This window comes from Pristis pectinata, chromosome 14 (genome assembly GCF_009764475.1).
Source record: "Pristis pectinata isolate sPriPec2 chromosome 14, sPriPec2.1.pri, whole genome shotgun sequence".
NCBI lineage: Eukaryota > Metazoa > Chordata > Chondrichthyes > Rhinopristiformes > Pristidae > Pristis > Pristis pectinata.
The window spans coordinates 4,502,406-4,522,763 of NC_067418.1; the positions used below are offsets into that span (position 1 = coordinate 4,502,406).

General features: G+C 45.5%; 1 protein-coding gene across 1 annotated transcript in view; it reads right to left on the reverse strand.

Moving 5' to 3' along the window:
- spon1b (spondin 1b) overlaps window positions 1-20,358 on the reverse strand; it is a 353,689-nt gene that overhangs the window by 47,705 nt on the left and 285,626 nt on the right. The window contains exon 8 of the mRNA XM_052029057.1: window positions 12,618-12,819. Within this exon, the coding sequence (XP_051885017.1) occupies window positions 12,618-12,819 (202 nt within the window). The remainder of the gene's footprint in view (window positions 1-12,617; window positions 12,820-20,358) is intronic.

Genomic DNA, 20,358 nt, shown 5'->3' on the forward strand with positions numbered 1-20,358 from the left:
GGGAGATACTCTCACAACATTAGAGGTATCTACATCAGCACTTGAAATGCCACGACAAGGATGAGAATGTGGATGGGTTGATACAAAGCATTGTAGATAAGTGTAGAAGTTTGCCAAAGGATACAGCGGGATATAGATCAGTTGAAGATATGGGCAGAGAAATGGCAGATGGAGTTTAATCTGGGCGAGTGTGAGGTGTTGCACTTTGGAAGATCAAATGTAAAGCAACAGTACACAGTTAATGGCAGGACCCTTCACAACATTGATGCACAGAGGGATCTTGGGGTCCAAGTCCTTATTCCCTGAAAGTGGCTGCACAAGTTGAAAGGATGGTAAAGAAGGCATATGGCATGTTTGCCTTTATTAGAACATAGAACATAGAACATTTACAGTGTAGGAACAGGCCCTTTGGCCCACGATGTTGTGCCGGGCTTGTTATACTAGTAATTAAAATCCTAACTAAATCAGTCCCTTCTGTCCACACAATGTCCATATCTCTCCATTCCCTGCATATTCATGTGCCTATCTAAAGGCCTCTTAAACACCTGTATCGTATCTGCCTCCACCACCATCCCTGGCAGTGCATTCCTCCGAATACCAACATCTGCAAGTTTCTCTCTATCCTTCCTAGAAAGGTATAGCCTTTATTAGTCGAGGCACTGAGTTCAAGAGTCAGGAAGTTATGTTGCAGCTTTATAAAACTCTGGTTAGGCTGCACCTGGAGTATTGCATTCAATTCTGGTCACCCCTTTATAGGAAGGATGTGGAGGCTTTGGAGAGGGTGCAGAAGAGGTTCACCAGGATGCTGCCTGGATTAGAGGGCATGAGCTATAAGGAGAGGTTGGACAAACTTGGGCTGTTTTCTCCGGAGCGGTGGAGGCTGAGGGGAGACCTGAAGGAAATTTATAAAATTATGAGAGGCATAGATAGAGTAGACAGCTGGTATCTTTTTCCCAGGTTTGAAATATCTAATATCAGAGGACATGCATTTAAGGTGAGAGGGGGGAAATTTCAAAGGAGATGTGTGGGGCAATGTTTTTGACACAGAGAGTGGTGGGTGTCTGGAATGTGTTGCCAGGTGTGGTGGTGGGGGCAAATATGGTGGTGGAGTTTAAGAAGCTCTTAGATAGGCACAGGAATGTGCAGGAAATAAGGGATATGGACATTGTGTAGGCAGAAGGGATTAGCTTAGTTAGGCATTTACTTAGTTCAGCACAACATTGTGGGCTGAAGGGCCTCTTCCTGTGTTGTGTTCTACGTTCTGTGTTCTTGAAGACCACAGATCAGATTTTGGAAAATGGGATTCGTAGGGATAGCTGCTTGATGGTCAGAATGGAAATGATGGGCTGAAGGGCCTGTTTCTGTGCTCTATTGCCCGATGACTCGCCAACATTTTGACCACATTTTTGATCCTCTGCCTAGATTTTTCCATGTGCAGCTAAGAACCAAGCTACTTTTTGATATATGAAGGTGCTATACAAATGAAAGCTGGTGTTCTTGTAGTTGTTGAGTTCATCCTCATCTCTTTGAAACTTCCTTTTCCTATTTGTATGCTACACCAGCTACATCTGTTCAATCAGAAATCAATCATCACCATTTTTGGGGATGTACGTTTGGTGCATCCTTACATTCCCGAGCAGGAATCAAATTAAACTCAAGTTTTTAAAGCTTTTGCTTGGCTTAGTCCGAGGCTCTTGAACAGATCCAGTAAATTTATTCCCCAGGCCGTGCTTGTCCAAGTGAGATCACTTACTCTCAAATGGAACTGAGTTAACGGTCCATAGAAAACCTCAATAATGTTGTGCAAAGCTGTGAGTACCAGGCTCTTGGAATTAGGGAACACACCACTATCCTTTGGTGGGGAATTTCTGCTCTTTATTGTTTTAGCCAATATTTTGCAACACTGGCATCGGCCCAACAATTTGGAAAACTGCTTAAGTGTGCACTGCACACAAACAACAGGACAAATCCAAGCCAGCTCATTAGTCTGCTCCCGACAGTGGCAATGGGATAGACCATAAGACCATAAGACAAAGGAGCAGAAGTCGGCCATTCAGCCCATCGAGTCTGCTCCGCCATTCTATCATGAGCTGATCCATTCTCCCATTTAGCCCCACTCCCCCGCCTTCTCACCATAACCTTTGATGCCCTGGCTCCTCAGATACCTATCAATCTCTGCCTTAAATACACCCAATGACTTTGCCTCCACAGCCGCCCGTGACAACACATTCCACAGATTCACCACTCTCTGGCTAAAGAAATTTCTCCGCATCTCTGTTCTGAATGGGCGCCCTTCAATCCTGAAGTCGTGCCCTTTTGTACTAGACTCCCCTACCATGGGAAACAACTTTGCCACATCTACTCTGTCCAGGCCTTTTAACATTCGAAATGTTTCTCTGAGGTCCCCCCTCATTCTTCTGAACTCCAAGGAGTACAGCCCAAGAGCCATCAAACGTTCCTCACATATTAACCCTCTCATTCCCGGAATCATTCTAGTGAATCTCCTCTGAACCCTCTCCAACGTCAGCACATCCTTTCTTAAGTAAGGAGCCCAGGATAGAGGGAGTTATCGACAATGTTATCAAGTGACACTTTCTCACTTAGGTCTAGTACTGACCCTCAGCTTGGATTCCACAAGGATTGCCCAGTTCAACAAAGTCTGGGTCCAAACATAGGCCAAAACGCTAAATTCCAGAGATGGAATGAGAGTGACTGCCCTTGACATAAAGGCAGTGTTTGATCAAGTGTGGCATTAAGAGGCCCTGGTAGAACTGAAGACAGTGGGCATCGAAGGGGTAAACACTCCAATAGTTCGAGTCACACCTTTCACAAAGAGCTTGAAATCTAATAGGTCTCAAGAAATAAGATTCGAGTTTAATCACTGTTTTTTTGTTAAAATTTCTGGCTAATGATAAGACTAGTGTGGCTGCATTTGGAATATTGTGTTCACTTTTGGTCAGCCTGCTAAAGTAAAGATGCCATTAAGCTGGAAAGGGTGCAGAATAGATTTACGAGATTTAAGATTTTGCCAGGACTTGAGGGACTGAGTTATAGAGAGAAGTCGAACAGGCTAGGACTTTATTCAGTGGAGAGTAGGAGAATGAGAGGTGATCTTATGGAGGTGTATAAAATCATGAGGGGCATCGATAAGAGAACGTGCATGGTCTTTTTCCAAGGGTTGGGGAATCAAGAACTAGAGGGTGTAGGATTAGGTTGAGAGGGGAGAAATTTAATGGGAACCTGAGGGACAATCTTTTCATCCAGATGGTGGTCCATATTTGGCATGAGCTGGCAGGTACAATAACATTTAAAAGACACTTGGACAGGTACATGGATAGGAAAGGTTCAGAATTCCTATTAAATCTCTCCCCTCTCACCCTTCCAGGAGAGATTACTCAGAGTCACAAAGTTATACACCACAGAAAAAGACCATTCGGCCCAACTGGTCCATGCTGACCATGATGCCCATCTAAGCTAGTCCCATTTGCCCATGTTTGGCTCATATTTTTTGTGTGTTTGGCAGGCATGGTAGTGTAGCGGTTAGCGTAACGCTATTACAGCACCAGCGACCCGGGTTCAATTCCAGCCGCTGTCTGTAAGGAGTTTGTATGTTCTCCCCGTGTCTGCATGGGCTTCCTCTGGGTGCTCCGGTTTCCTCCCACATTCCAAAGACGTAAGGGTTAGGAAGTTGTGGGCATGCTATGTTGGCTCCGGAAGTGTGGCGACACTTGCGGGCTGCCCCCAGAACACTCTACGCAAAAGATGCATTTCACTGTGTGTTTCAATGTACATGTAACTAATAAAGATATCGCATCTCATCCCTCAAAATCTTTCGTATCCATGTACCTGTGCAAGTTCAATGGTGCTATTGTACCCTGCAGGTTCATTCCACACATGGACCACCCTCTGGTTGAAAAAGTTGCCCCTCGGATTCCTATTTAATCTTTCCTCTCTCACCCTAAACCTACAGCCTCTAGTTTTTGATTCCCAACTCTGGGAAAAAGACTGTGCACATTCCTCTATCCACACCCCTCATGATTTTATACACCTCTATAAGATTACCCTTCATTCTCCTAAGTTCCAATGAATAAAGTCCTAGCCTGTTCAACCTCTCCCTATAACTCAGTCCCTCAAGTCCCGGCAAAATCCTTGTAAATCTTTCCAGCATAATGGCATCTTTCCTGTAAGAGAGTGACCAAAACTGAACACAATATTCTAAATGCGGCCTCACCAACACCTTGTACAACTGCAACATAACATCCCAACTTCTATACTCAGTGCCCTGAATGATGAACGCCTTCTTCACCACCTTGACTACCTATGACGCTGAAGTATTCCGTATTCAGTGTTTTTAGTGTTTTAAAAGGGATAGGGAGGGGGGAAGAAGAGGAGGAGGGGTGGCAGTACTGGTCAGGGACACTATTACAGCTGCAGAAAGCGTGGATAATGCAGAAGGATCCTCTCTAGAGTCAATATGGGTGGAAGTTAGGAACAAGAAAGGAGCAGTTACTCTACTGGGAGTATTCTATAGGCCCCCCAGTAGCAGTATGGATACTGAGGAGCAGATTGGGAGGCAGATTTTGGAAAGGTGCAAAAATAACAGGGTTATTATAGTGGGAGACTTCAACTTCCCAAATATTGATTGGCACCTGCTTAGTGCCAAAGGTTTAGACGTTAAGTGTGTCCAGGATGGATTCCTGTCACAGTATGTTGACAGGCTGACCAGAGGGGATGCCATATTAGATCTAGTTTTAGGTAATGAACCGGGTCAGGTGACAGACCTATCGGTGGGTGTGCATTTGGGGGACAGTGACCACTGCTCCATAACCTTTAGAATTGTCATGGACAGGGATAGGAGCAAAGAGGACGGGAAAATATTTAATTGGAGAAAGGCGAATTATGAGGCTATAAGGCGAGAACTTGAGAGTGTGAATTGGGATGACATTTCTGAAGGGAAATGTACTATAGAGATATGGTCGATGTTCAGGGATCTCTTGCAGGATGTTAGGGATAAATTTGTCCTGGTGAGGCAGAGAAGGAATGGCAGGGTGAAGGAACCATGGGTGACGAGAGAGGTGGAACAACTAGTTAGGAAGAAGAGGGCAGCATACATAAGGTGTAAACAGCAAGGATCAGACAGGGCTTGTGAGGAATATAGAGTAGCAAGGAGGGAACTTAAGAGGGGGCTGAGGAGAGTGAGGGGACACGAAAAGGCTTTGGCGAGTAGGGTTAAGGAGAATCCCAAGGCTTTTTTCTCATACGTAAAGAGCAGAAGGATGGCTAGAGTAAAGGTAGGTCCAATTAAAGACAAAGGTGGGAGGATGTGCCTTGAAGCTGTGGAAATGGGTGAGGTTCTCAGTGAATACTTCTCTTCAGTATTCACCAAGGAGAGGGGCTTGATGACGCTGAAGACAGTGTTGGTAAGGATAATGTTCTAGAGTATGTAGATATCAAGAGAGAGGATGTGTTGCAGCTGTTAGAAAATATTAGGACGGATAAGTCCCCGGGGCCTGACGGAATATTCCCCAGGCTGCTTCGTGAGGCGAGGGAGGAGATTGCTGAACTATCGGCTAGGATCTTTGAGTCCTCGTTGTCCATGGGGATGGTACCAGAGGATTGGAGGTGACGAATGTTGTCCCCTTATTCAAAAAAGGTAGTAGGGATAGTCCAGAGAATTACAGACCAGTGAGCCTTATGTCTGTGGTGGGTAAGCTGCTAGAAAGGATTCTAAGAGATAGGATCTATGAGCATTTAGAGAAAGATGGACTGATTAGGGACAGCCAGCATGGATTTGTGAGGGGAAGATCTTGCCTCACAAACCTGATAGGGTTCTTTGAGGAGCTGACCAGGAAGATTGATGAGGATAGTGCAGTAGATGTGGTCTACATGGATTTTAGTAAGGTGTTTGACAAGGTTCTGCGTGGTAGGCTTCTTCAGAAGGTCAGAGGCCAAGGGATCCAGGGAACCTAGGCCGTGTGGATTCAGAATTGGCTTGCCTGTAGAAAGCAGAGGGTTGTGGTGGAGGGAGTGCATTCAGATTGGAGGGCTGTGACTAGTGGTGTCCCACAAGGATCGATTCTGGGACCTCTACTTTTTGTGATATTTATTAATGACTTAGATGAGGGGGTAGAAGGCTGGGTTAGCAAGTTTGCAGATGACACAAAGATCGGTGGTGTTGTGGATAGTGTGGAGGGCTGTCGAAGCTTACAGAGGGATATTGATAGGATGCAAAGCTGAGCTGACAAGTGGCAGATGGAGTTCAATCTGGAGAAGTGTGAGGTGGTACACTTTGGAAGGACAAACTCCAAGGTGGAATACAAGGTAAATGGCAGGATTCTGGGCAGTGTAGAGGAGCAGAGGGATCTGGGGTTCATATCCACAGATCACTGAAAGGTGCCACACAAGCAGATAGGGTAGTTAAGAAAGCTTATGGGGTATTAGCTTTCATAAGTCAAGGGATCGAGTTTAAGAGCAGCGAAGTAATGATGCAGCTTTACAAAACTCTGGTTAGACCACACTTAGAGTACTGTGTCCAGTTCTGGTCGCCTCATTACAGGAAGGATGTGGAAGCGTTGGAAAGGGTGCAGAGGAGATTTACCAGGATGCTGCCTGGATTAGAGAGTAGGCATTATGAGGAGAGACAAAGGGAGCTAGGACTTTACTCTTTGGAGAGAAGGAGGATGAGGGGAGACATGATAGAGGTGTACAAAATATTAAGAGGAATAGATAGAGTGGACAGCCAGCGCCTCTTTTGCAGGGCACCAATGCTCAATACAAGAGGGCATGGCTTTAAGGTAATGGGGGGGGTGGGGGGGAAGTTCAAGGGAGACGTCTGAGGTTTTTCACCCAGAGAGTGGTTGGTGCATGGAATGCGCTGCCTGGGGTGGTGATGGAGACTGATATGTTGGTCAAGTTCAAGAGATTTTTAGATAAGCATATGGAGGAATTTAAGATAGAGGGATATGTGGGAGGATGGGGTTAGATAGTCTTTGGAGTGGTTTGAAGGTCGGCACAACATGGTGGGCCGAAGGGCCTGTATTGTGCTGTGTTGCTCTATGGTTCTTTGGTCACTAAGTCATAGGAAGGATTGATAGTACTAGGGAGGGTGGAATTTAGATAAACCCCCAGATTTCTCTGTCCTTCTGCCCTTGACTGTGTGGCCAGATTCTGCTATAACTCCATCTACAAGTTTGTAGATGATACCACCATGGTGGGCCGTATCTCAACTAACGATGAGTCGGAGTACAGGAAGGATATAGAGAGCTTGGTAACATGGTATCATGACAACATAGAACACTACAGCAGAGTACAGGCCCTTCGGCCCACCATGTTGTGCCGACAACAACCTCTTCCTCGATGTCAGCAAAATGAAAGAGCTGGTCATTAACTTCAGGAAGGGGGCAGTGCACATGCACCTGTCTGCATCAACGGTGCTGAGGTCGAGAGGGTTGAGACCTTCAAGTTCCCAGGAGTGAACATCACCAATAGCCTGTCCTGGTCCAACCATGTAGACGCCACTGCCAAGAAAGCTCACCAGCGCCTCTACTTCCTCAGGAGACTAAAGAAATTTAGCATGTACCCCTTGACACTCACCAACTTTTATAGATGCACCATAGAAAGCATCCTATCTGGATGCATCACAGCTTGGTACGGCGACTGCTCTGCCTGTGACCGCAAGAAACTGCAGAGAGCTGTGGACACTGTCCAGTGCATCACGGAAACCAGCCTCCCCTCCATGGACTCTTGTCTACACTTCTCCCTGCCTCAGTAAAGCAGCCAGCATAATCAAAGACCCCACCCACCTTGGACATTCTCTCTTCTCCCCTCTCCCATCAGGCAGAAGATACAAAAGCCTGAAAGCAGGTACCACCAGGCTCAAGAACAGCTTCTATCCCTAATACAAAAAGATGGAGTCTTGACCTCACAATCTACCCCATTATGACCTTGCACCTTATAGTCTGCCTGCACTGCATTTTCTCTGTAGCTGTGACACTTTATTCTGCACTCCGTTATTGTTTTACATTGTACTACCTCAATGCACTGTGTAATGAATTGATCTATATGGACGGTATGCAAGACAAGATTTTCACTGTACCAAGGTACAAGTGACAATAATAAACCAATACCAATTCCAATTCCCTGTCCTTCTGTCCTTCGATGTAAATTGATTGCTTTAGTTCTATATAAAACAGAATGGATCACCCAGGTCCGAAATGGGCACCAAGCACAAAAAAGACATGAAGGCGAAGACAGTCCAATAATATTGAAGGAACTTGTGCCAAAAGTAAGAGAGGTAACCCACAGCTTAGTCAAACGACAGCCTGACATGATCACAGAACGTTTCTCAGGCTGGCAAGCTGTTACTGGAGCAGTGCCAAATGATCAGCCCTCAGCCATTTACAATCTGCAGTAATGTCTTGGATGAAAAGGAAGAGGGGAACGTATCCAAGTTTGCTGGTGATAGAAAACTGGACGGAAAGTGATCGGAGAAAAATACAATGGGACAGAGAAAAGTGAAGCAACTGGGCAATGGCAGTGGCTAATACAACGTGGAGAATGATGAGGATATAACTCCTATATAGAACATAGTACAGCACAGGAACAGGCCCTTCAACCCACAATGTTGTGCTGAACTAATTAAGCTAATGATGCCTAATTAAACTAATCCCTTCTCCCTGCACATGGTCTATATCCCTCCATTCTCTGCATATTCGTGTGCCCAAGAGCCTTTTAAAAGCTTCCATTGTATCTGCCTCCACCATCACCCCTGGCAGTGCATTCCAGGCACCCTCCACTCCCTGCGTAAAAAACTGGCCCCGCACATCTCTTTTGAACTTACGCCCTCTCACCTTAAATGCATGCCCTCTGGTATGAGACATTTCGACTCTGGGGAAAAGATACCGGCTGTCAATCTATGCCTCTTGCAAATTTAATAAACTGTTATAAACAATTTTATATATTAAAATTTTATAAACAATTTTACAAAAACAATTTCAGAAACAGGTCTCCCCTCAGCTTCCGCCGCTCCAGAGAAAACAACCCAAGTTTCACACAGAAACATAGAAAAACTACAGCACAATTCAGGCCCTTCGGCCCACAAAGCTGTGCCGAACATGTCCCTACCCTAGAAATTACTAGGCTTACCCATAGCCCTCTATTTTACTCAGCTCCATGTACCTGTCTAACAGTCTCTTAAAAGACCCTATTGTATCCGCCTCCACCACCGTTTCCGGCAGCCTATTCCATGCACTCACCACTCTCTGAGTAAAAAACTTACCCCTGACATCGCCTCTATATCTACTCCCCAGCACCTTAAACCTATGTCCTCTTGTGGCCACCAATTCAGCCCTGGGGAAAAGCCTCTGACTATCTACCCTATCTAGGTTTGTCCAACCTCTCCTTGTAGCTCATGCCCTCTAATCCAAGCAGCATCCTGTAAACCTCTTCTGCAGCCTTTCCAAAGCCTCCACATCCTTCCTGCAATGGGGTGAGCAGAATTGAGTGCAATACTCCTGATGCGGTCTAACCAGAGTTTTATAAAGCTGCAACATAACTTCCCGACTCTTGAACGCAGTGCTTTGACTAATAAAGGCAAGCATGCCATACTTTTGTCAGAAGGATAGAGAGACAGATGTTTTTTAACAGAAACTTGTAGATGTTGGTATTCAGAGGGATCATTGTGTGCTTGTCAGTGACATAGATGGTGTGTTGACAACTTTTGCAAGAGGGTTAGATTATAACAGTATGGATGTCTTGCTCAATTATAGAATTCCGTGGCACCAGAGGGCATCGAGCCCTTGTGTCCGCTCTGGGCAAATAAAGTTAATCCCACTTGCCAGCTCTCAGTCCATCACCCTGCTCCACAAGTGTTCATCCAGCTGATCTTTAAGTATTACAAATACCTCTACTTCTACTGCCTAAAGGCAGCGAGTTCCAGACCCTCACTGGTAGCCTTTGTGTTCCCACTTATCACCCTCCTAGCTATCTCCAACCACCCTCCCCTCTACCCACCTGGTTCAATCTTCCTGCGTTTTGTCTGCTTCCACCTATCAGCCATCTGCCTCTGCCCCTCAACTCCACTCGTCACCTTGCCCCACCCGGCTCCATCTGTCCGTCATCCTTCACCCCTCCTCCATCCGCCAATCACCTACCAGCTGCTTGGATTAGAGGGCATGAGCTACAAGGAGAGGTTGGACAAACCTGGACAAACCCGAAACGTCGACAATTCCCTTCCCTTCTCCACCCCCCCACAGATGCTGCTCGACCCGCTGAGTTCCTCCAGCAGTTTGTGTGTTATTCCAGACTCCAGCATCTGCAGTCCCTTGTGTCTCCATAAGGCCATTCAGGACTAAGAAGTGGAGAATATTTTCTTAACGAGAAACACCTTGCAGGACTGTGATCCCACAGGCAATGGATCACATCAGATATAAAGCCAAAACAGAAAATGCTGGAAACACTCAGCAGGTCAGGCAGCATCTGTGGAGCGAGAAACGGTTAACGTTCAGATCTGGGACCCTTCATCAGAACTGGGAAAGATCAAAACTCCACAAAGCAGTACAACTTGTTGTCTGTAGTTACAGAGTTACTAGGTAGGACAATTAAACAAATATAACAAATTATAATTGGATTTAGGGATGGAACTGACACAGATTTCTACTTTTCAGGTGTTAAACAAGGTTAACTTGTAGGTTGCATCGGTAGTAAGGAAGGCAAATGCAATGTTGGCATTCACTTTGAGAGGACTAGAATATAAAAGCAAGGATGTACTGCTGAGGCTTTATAAGGCGTTGGTCAGACCACATTTGGAATATTGTGAGCAATTTTGGGCCCTGTATCTAAGGAAAGATGTGCTGGCCCTGGAGAGGGTCCAGAGGAGGTTCACAAGAATGATCCTGGGAATTAAAGGGTTAATGCATAAGGAGCATTTGGTGCCTCTGGGCCTGTACTCAATGAAGTTCAGAAGGATGAGGGGGGGATCTCATTGAAACCTCCAGGATACTGAAAGGCCCGTTCAGAGTGGACGTGGAGAGGATGTTTCCATCAGTGGGAGAGTCCAGGATCTGAGGGCACAGCCTCAGAATAAAGGGACGGCCCTTTAGAACTGAGATGAGGAGGAATTTCTTCAGCCAGAGGGTGGTGAATCTGTGGAATTCATTGCCACAGAGGGCTGTGGAGGTCAAATCATTAGGCAGAGATTTATAGGTTCCTTATTGGTAAGAGGGTTATGAGTTACAGGGAGAAGGCAGGAGAAGAGGGTTGAGAAAAGTCAGCCATGATTGAATGGTGGAGCAGACTCGATGGGCCGAATGGCCTAATTCTGCTCCTGTATCTTATGGTCTTGTATATTTTGTCATTTCGGAGTACAGGAGTTGAGACGTTACGTTGCAGTTGGTCAAGATGTTGGTGAGGCCGCACTTGGTGTACTGCGTACAGTTTTGGTCATCCTGTTATAGAAAAGACATCATTAAGCTGGAAAGAGCGCAAAGAAGATTTACGAGAACGTTGCCAGGACTCGAGGGCCTGAGTTATCGGGAGAGGTTGGGCAGGCTGGGATTTGGAATGTAAGAGATAGAGGGTTGGCCTTACAGAGATATATAAAATCAACAGGGGCATAGATAAGGTGAATGGTCACACTCCTTTTCCCTAAGGAAATTCAGTATGTCCCCGTTGATCCTCATCAATAATTATTGATGCACCGTAGAAAGCATCCTATCCGGAATAATCACAGCTTGGTATGGCAACTGCTCTGCCTGGGACCACAATAAATTGCAGAAGAGTTGTGAACACAGCCCAGTCCATCACCCAAACCAGCCTCCCCTCCATGGACTCTGTCTACACAGCCACCATAATCAAGGACCCTTCCCAGCACAGTCATTCTCTCTTCTCCCCCCCTTCCATGGGGCAGAAGATCCAAAAGCTTGAGAACACGTACCATCAGGCTCAAGGACAGCTTCTATGCCGCTGTTATAAGACTCTTGAATGGACCTCTTGTGTAATAAAGACGAACTCTTGATCTCTCAGTCTACCTCATCACTTTATTTGTCTACCTGTTCTGCAGCTTCTCTGTAACTGTGTACCTGCAACACTTGGTGTGTGCTCCAGATTTCCAGCATCTACAGTCTCTCTTGTGTGATAATCTGCATTTTGTTATTGTTTTCCTTTTGTACTACCTCGATATCCTTGTGTATGGAATGATCTGTCTAGATGACATGCAAACAAACATGCGGCACGGTAGCGTAGCGGTTAACATAACCCTATTACAGCACCAGCGACCTAGGTTCAATTCTCGCCGTTGTCTGTAAGGAGTTTGCACATTCTACCCGTGTGTCTGTGTGGGTTTCCTCTGGGTGCTCCGGTTTCCTCCCACATTCCAAAGACGTACGGATTAGGAAGTTGTGGGCATGCGATGTTGGCGCCGGAAGCGTGGCGACACTTGCGGGCTGCCCCCCAGCACATTGTCAGTAATGCAAAAGGACGCATTTCACTCTGTGTTTCAATGTATGTAAATGTGACTAACAGATATCTTATAGCTTAAAAGCTTTTTACTGTATCTCGGTACATGTAAAAATGACAAATTACCCTGAGCGAAGCCGCTGAAAATCTAAGGAACTGCTTACCAGATAGGTCACTCCACTGTCAGTCCCAGCATCCCAGGGAATGAGGTCTTGAATGACCTTCTGCACCCAGCCGCAATCTTTGGTGCAGAGGTCCTCAGCCGAGAGCCCCACATTCCAGTCTGGACTGGGTCCCAGCATCGTCAGGAAGGACATGAGGTGCCGTGTGCGATCAACAGAGAACTCTGCCGATGGAGCTGCCCGACTGCACAGAACAAAAAACAAAAGCAGAGTTATCAAAACAGATAGTCCACAGCAGTGCGTATGGGAGCTGTGTAGTCCCAGGCTCAGTTAGTCAATCACTGAAGTGTAATTTGACAAGTACTTATGATCTGAGTTGTCGTTCCAAGTGTCACTTAGCTCCAAATGTGTTTTGCTGTCTTGGCGATTAATAATTTAGGGGTAGTGTAGACATTCTGACCCACAGCTAAATGTAGCTCCAATTAGCTTGACAATCTCCTTCCTTGTTGATGTTGAATTGTATTTGGTGTGGGAGTGTTCCTGACACTTTGGCAGATGTGTTCAGCAACTTAGATTTAACTGCACACTGTGGATTTGATCCTCATGAATATGAATCTTGGTGCTCAGATCAGTGAAGTTCCACTACGTCATATTGCTACAATGACTTTTTCCACTCTTCAGTTGATTTTAAAGGCACAACATTTCCGTGATTTGCCCTTTAAATAAGGCATTTTGTCAGGTGGTGGATTGAACCGACTTTTGAAATTGCACGTAATTCACTTGAACCATTCAGAGGTTTATAAAATCATGAGGGGCATAGATAATGTGGATGGTCACAGCCTCTTTTCTCAGGGTATGGGAGTCTAAAACTAGAGGGTGTAGGTTTAAGGTGAGCGGGGGAAAAGTTTAAAGGAGACCTGAGAGGCAAGTTTTTCCACACGGAGACTGGTGGGTATATGGAATGAGCCACCAGAGGAAATGGTAGAGGTGGGTACAGTTACAATGTTTAAAAGACTCTTGGACAGGTTCATGGACAGGAAAGGTTCAGAGGGATATGGGCCAAATGCAGGCAAATGGGACTAGTTTAGGTTGGCACCTTGGTCAGCATGGACGAGTTGGGCCGAAGGCCCTGTTTCCATGATGTATGATTCTATGACAATATCTTTTTACTTATTCTACTTTTCTTCCAATATTTTCCACTTGAGAAGAAGCACAAAAGAGCGAGGATACAGGCTTTGTTGTGGACTGGAGGAAGTTGCTCTTCTTAGAAAACCTGCAGCACATACAGGCCCTTCAGCCCACAAAGTTGTGCCGAACATGTCCCTACTTTAGAAATTACCCTATGCTTACCCATAGCCCTCTATTTTTCTAAGCTCCGTGTACCTATCCCAAAGTCTCTTAAAAGACCCTATCGTATCCACCTCCACCACCGTTGCCGGCAGCCCATTCCACGCACTCACCACTCTCTGAGTAAAAAACTTACCCCTGACATCTCCTCTGTACCTACTCCCCAGCACCTTAAACCTGTGTCCTCTTGTGGCAACCATTTCAGCCCTGGGAAAAAGGTTCATCCATTCCTGCATGGATATCTGGGTGAAATACGAGCTAATGTACTCCAAACATTGGCCACACTCTCAGTGACATGAAGCTCCACAGCAGGAAAGGCACTACCCCACAAAATGTCCTACAGGGACTCTTTAACGTGTCAGCTTTTCCATAGTACAGCAAAGATTCTGTTAATCCGGCACCTTTTGGACTTTGGTGGTGCCAGATCAGAGGATTTTCTGGACTTTCAGATGTCAGTTTACGAATTGTCCAACACATTTGTAATTCAGTTTTCCTAAAAGATGTTATACAGAGACATGTCAGTGAACCCAGTTAAGTATCAAGGGAGAGGGTGAACCAGTTTAAGGTGAGTTTGAAGGCAATGTAGGAACTGAACCCCGGTGAGTGGAGATTGCAAATATCAGCAGGTGTGTTAGATGCCAAACCTTCAGGATTTCTTAATGGTTGGAGAATGGATTATCAGAGTTTTACTGAGTTCCTCCAATAACAGCTCAAGGAAAACATGCCATATACGTGTTGCTGGATGTTAGAAGTGGTTAGCGTAACGCTATTACAGCGCCAGTGACCCGGGTTCAATTCCTGCTGTTGTCTGTAAGGAGTTTGTATGTTCTCCTAGTGACTGCGTGGATTTCCTCCGGGTGCTCCGGTTTCCTCCCACATTCCAAAGACCTATGGGTTAGGAAGTTGTGAGCATGCTATGTTGGCGCCGGAAGCGTGGCGACACTTGCAGGCTGCCCCCAGAACACTCCATGCAAAAAGATGCACTTCACTGTGTGTTTTGACGTGCATGTGACTAATAAAGATACCTTATCTGGATTTTTATGATCTTATAATGGTACTATTGGTCGGCACCTTTCTATTCTCAGACATTTTACTTAATTTTCTAATTGGCAATCCATCCTGTGAGGTTTCAAATTCCTGGCCTAAATTTCTAAATCGGTCATCGAGTTACGCAATCACTGCACAACCATGCCTGGGAAAGGTGGAGAAAGCAGGGGCAATTAGTATTGAAAACTGCCAAAATGTTTGATCAGATAAAACGACGGAATCGTGGCAATAGAGGAGGAAGTTATTTGATCTAGTTCTTCGGAAAGACTCTCCAATTAGTCCTACTGCCCTGCTCCTGCCCCAAAGGCAAGGACAGTATTTGATCCTATCCTCTTTTGAAAGTTACATTTGAAACTGCATTCAGCACCACTTCAGGCATTGCATTAAAGAGGACATTTCACGGTGCAACAAAAATACAGCAAAATACGTTAACTTCAGGGCATTGAATATCGGAGGAAGGTATACAGTAAACAGTGGGATTGTTAGGAGCATTGATGTACGGAGGGATACTGGGGTGCAAGTCCATAGCTCCCCTAAAGTGGCAACACAAGTAGATAGGGTGGTAAAGGTGGTGTACGGCACGCTTGCCTTCATTGGTTGGGGGCATTGAGTATGAGAGTCGGGAAGTCACGTTGCAGCTGCATAAAACTTTGGTTGGGCCACATGTGGAGTATTGTGTGTAATACATGTGGGGTATTGTGTGTGATTCTGTTCACCACATTACAGGAAGGATGTGGAGGCTTTGGAGAGGGTGCAGAAGAGGTTCACCAGGATGCTGCCTGGATTAGAGGGCATGAACTATAAGGAGAGGTTGGACAAGACTCTTTCCTTCTAGTATAGCCTGAGGCATCCAAGCCAGAAGAAATAGGAGCTGAAATAGGTCACATGACCCTCCCCCTGACCTTGACTGTACCTTCTCCCCCAATCACCATATCCTCTGAACCCCACTATGGATCTGAATCTTGACCAGACTCATCGATGGAACATGCAGAGCCTCTTAGTGAGCCTCACAGCCCACTGAGTGAAGACATTTCTCCTCTCAGACCTCAGTCCATCACCTCCTCCAGAGACTGCGCCCCCTGAGACACCCGCTCAGCATAAACCTTGCTTATCCTTCACAGAATATTTCACTTTCAATGAGATCACCTCCCATGCTTCTAAACCCTCGTAACCATGTTACGTAACTTCCCCCCAGGACAACCACTAATTGCTTTTATCCATCCTCAGAACAACACTTCAAGTGCAAACTCTAATAAGACTTTATCAGTGCAATTCAAATCCATTCTTTGAGGATCTGCTCAGCTGAAATGAGATTCATCAACTTTTAATCATTTCAAATATGCATTAAAATTTTACATCCTTATTTTTTCCTTTGCTTTGCATGATGACTGTATACATTCTCTCTGGGACGGGGGTAGGTTTTACTCTGTACTGTTATTGTTTTTACCTGTACTACCTCAATGCACTCTGTACTAACTCAATGTAACTGCACTGTGTAATGAATTGATCTGTACAATTGGTTTGCAAGACAAGTTTTTTACTGTACCTTAGTACAAGTGACAATAATAAACCAATACCAATACCGATTGTGTTTCCAGTGTGTCATCTACTCCTTCAGAGTTATCACATTCACAATTTCTGAGCAGAGAAGCAGATTTTTCACACTTTAATTGTCAATTGTCTGTCACAAAGTAATCCCCTTTGAAACACCGATAAACCGGCATTCTCCAGGGTTTGGTAGAGCAGATTTTCTGGACTACTGGATGTTATTCCCAAATAGTATCTTCACCCATTTTTAATTAATTCTTTTCTCTATATGTCATAATAAATTTTCCACTGTACCCAAGTGACTTTCAGGGGACTGAGGCCCCCGTGAATTTCAGGAGAGTGTGGGAAACGGGGCCCCGGTGAATATCAGGGGAGTGTGAGATCTGACCCTGGTGAGTTTCAGGGGATTGGGAACTGGGACCATGGTGAGCGTCAGGAACTGGGGCCCCAGTGAAGATCAGGAATCTGAGGGAACCAGAGCCCTGGTGAGTTTTGAGGGAACCACAAGACAAGCCACACACTCAACAACTGGGATTTTTGAATAGTCAAACAGCAGATTATTGGGGTCTTGCTGTACTGCCAAAAGGAACATCAGATTGAAGGGAAACCTCAGACCCTGTGTTGTTGGTCGCTGAAGGATGCGAGCAATACTCCTTCTCTGGAGGTCTCTGAGTGATGTCAGGACCACAGAAGGTATCTAGAGAGACCTCTCTACCATTTTCCCAGGAGGTTAAAATCAGGGGTCTCAGGCACTGAGTGGATCCAGAATTCAGAGCGTTGATCCTCCTCTGATGGTTGAAAAGGGAAGGTTAACCAAGCTGGCATCTTCTCCAGTTTCCTGACCATGAGACCTTTCAGATAGGTCATGTACCCAGTCCCACCATTGAGTGTGCATGACTTGGAGTAGGTGGGTGGGTTTTTTTGACCAGGTAGTAGGCACAACCCAGTCTATCACGGGCACAGCCCTTCCCACCATTGACAGCATCTTCAGGATATGCTGCCTCAAGAAGGTGGCATCTATCATCAGGGATCCCCACCACACCCTCTTCTTGCTGCTGCCGTCGGGCAGGAGGTACAGAAGCCTGAAGTCCCACACCAGCAGGTTCAGGAACAGCTACTTCCCTTCAACCATCAGGTCCTTGAACCGACCTGCACAACCCTAACCCTCCCTCAGCAACAGAACATTACAGACCACCTCTTGCACTTCCAGGTACATGTTTCTCATTTTGTTTTTACACTGTCTTGCTTTGCACATTTTCTTCACTGACTGGTATAATTTATGTATAAATTATATTTGTGTGTTGTTTGAATCCATGTGTCTATGATGCTGCTGCAAGCAAGTTATCTATTTTACCTATATCTCACAACAAAGAGGATTGTCCCGTCATTAAGGATGAGGTTTTAGGGTATATGGAAGCTCAAGATAAAATAGGCTGAGGTCAGCATGGTTTCCTTAAGGGGAGATCTTGCCTGAAAAATCTGTTGGAATTCTTTGAGGAAGTAACAGGCAGGACAGACAAAGGAGAGTCGGTGGATGTCGTTTACTTGGATTTTGAGAAGGCCTTTGACAAGGTGCCTCACATGAGGCTGCTAAACAAGATAGGAGCCCATGGTATTATAGGAAAGGTACCAGCATGGATAGAAGATTGGCTGACTGGCAGAAGGCAAAGAGTGAGAATAAAGGGGGCCTTTTCTGGTTGGCTGCCGGTGACTAGTGGTCTTCCGCAGGGGACTGTGTTGGGTCCGCTACTTCTCACATTATAGGTTAATGAGCTGGATGATGGAATTGAGGGCTTTGTGGCCATGTTTGTAGTTGATACAAAGATAGGGGCAGCTAGTGTTGAGGAAGTAGGGAGTCTGCAGAAGGACTTGGGAGAATGGGCAAAGAAGCGGCAGATGGAATAGAGTGTTGGGAAGTGTACGGTCGTGCACTTTGGTAGAAGGAATAAAGGCGGAGACTATTTTCTAAACGGGGAGCGAATTCAGAAATCAGAGGTGCAAGGGGACTTGGGAGTCCTAGTGCAGGATTCCCTAAAGGTTAACTTGCATGTTGAGTTGGTAGTAAGGAAGGCAAATGCAATGTTAGCTTTCATTTCGAGAAGACTAGAATATAAAAGCAAGGATGTAATGCTGAGGCTTTATAAAGTGTTGGTCAGGCCACATGTGGAGTATTGTGAGCAATTTTGGGCCCATATCTAAGGAAAGATGTGCTGGCCCTGGAGAGGGTCCAGAGGAGGTTCACAAGAATGATCCCGGGAATGAAAGGGTTAACGTACGAGGAGTGTTTTATGGTTCTGGGCCTGTACTCGATGGAGTTTAGAAGGATGAAGGGGGATCTCATTGAAACCTGCCAAATACTGAAAGGCATGGATAGAGTGGACATGGAGAGGATGTTTCCAGTAGTGGGAGAGTCTAGGACCAGAGGGCACAGCCAGAGAATAGAAGGACGTCCCTTTAGAACAGAGATGAGGAGGAATTTCTTTAGCCAGAGTGATGAATCTGTGGAATTCATTGCCACAGGCAGCTGTGGGGGCCTAGTCATTGGGTATCTTTAAAGCTGAGGTCGATAGGTTCTTGATTAGTAAGGGTGTCAAACGTTACGGGGAGAAGGCAAGAGCATGGGGTTGAGAGGGAAAAATAAATCAGCCATGATTGAATGGTGGAGCAGACTTGAAGGGCTGAATGGGCTAATTCTGCTCCTATATCTTTTGGTCTTATTATGGTCTTATCAAGAGAGACTAAACAGATTGGGTCTTTATTCTTTGGAGTTTAGAAGAAGGGTAGTAATATTGAAATCTACAAGATCTGGAGGATAATTCAGGGTAGATATTGAGATGTTTTCATCAGTGGGAGAATCTCAATCGAGGGGACAGAGCTACAAAATAAGGGACCAATTATTTAAAACAGGTGTGTAGAGATTTCTTCTTACAAAGGGTAGTGAATCTCTGAAATTTCTGCCCCCAGAGTTGTGGAGGCTAGATCATTAGAAGTGTTTAAAGTGGAGGTAGATATTCTTTTAATAGATCAGGGAATTGAGGGCTGTGGGAAACTGGCCTAGAGAAAGGATAGGGGCCTGGGACAGATCAGCCATGATCATAGTGAACAGTGGAGCAGGCTTGAGGGGCTGTGTGGTCTCGCCCTGCTCATACTTTGTTGTGCTCTTGTGTCCTGCAGGCAAGTGTAAGCAATGGGGATGATGCCACCATCTGTGCCCACTCTTATAGGTCTGTCTTTCACTGGGCACAGTGGCAGGAAGCGTAACCCATGCAATGAATTCATGCGCACATTGTGCGGCAAATGCGGAACACATCAGGGCACGTTGTACACTGCTCTGGAGCTGCCTTTCACAAGAACATGAGAAGTAGAAGCATTTCAGAACATCAGGGGTGATCTTTTGCACAAATGCCACTTTCCTGCGCTAAGCACACATGCCTTGATTACTCAATATCTAAAGATCCATCAGTCAATTTCTGTCCTGAATAGACAATTACAAAGATTCACTACTTTTTGAATGAAAAAAAATCTTCTCATTTCTGTCCTTTATTTTGCAACTGACTCCTTGTTCCAGACACCTCATGTCAATTATATAAAGACTCTGGTATCTCACACATCTTTTAAATAGAGAGTTCTACCTCAGCTTGTGTCAATGATGCAATCATAAGGAAAGTATGCCAGCGTCTTTACTTTCTTTGGAGGTTAAGGAGGTTCGGCTTGTCACCGAACACTCTAACAAATTTTTACAGATGTACTGTTGAAAATATCCTGACTGGTTGCATCACGTACCGTCTGGTATGGCAATTCGAATGCGCAGGAACGTAAGAAGCTGCAGAGAGTAGTGGAC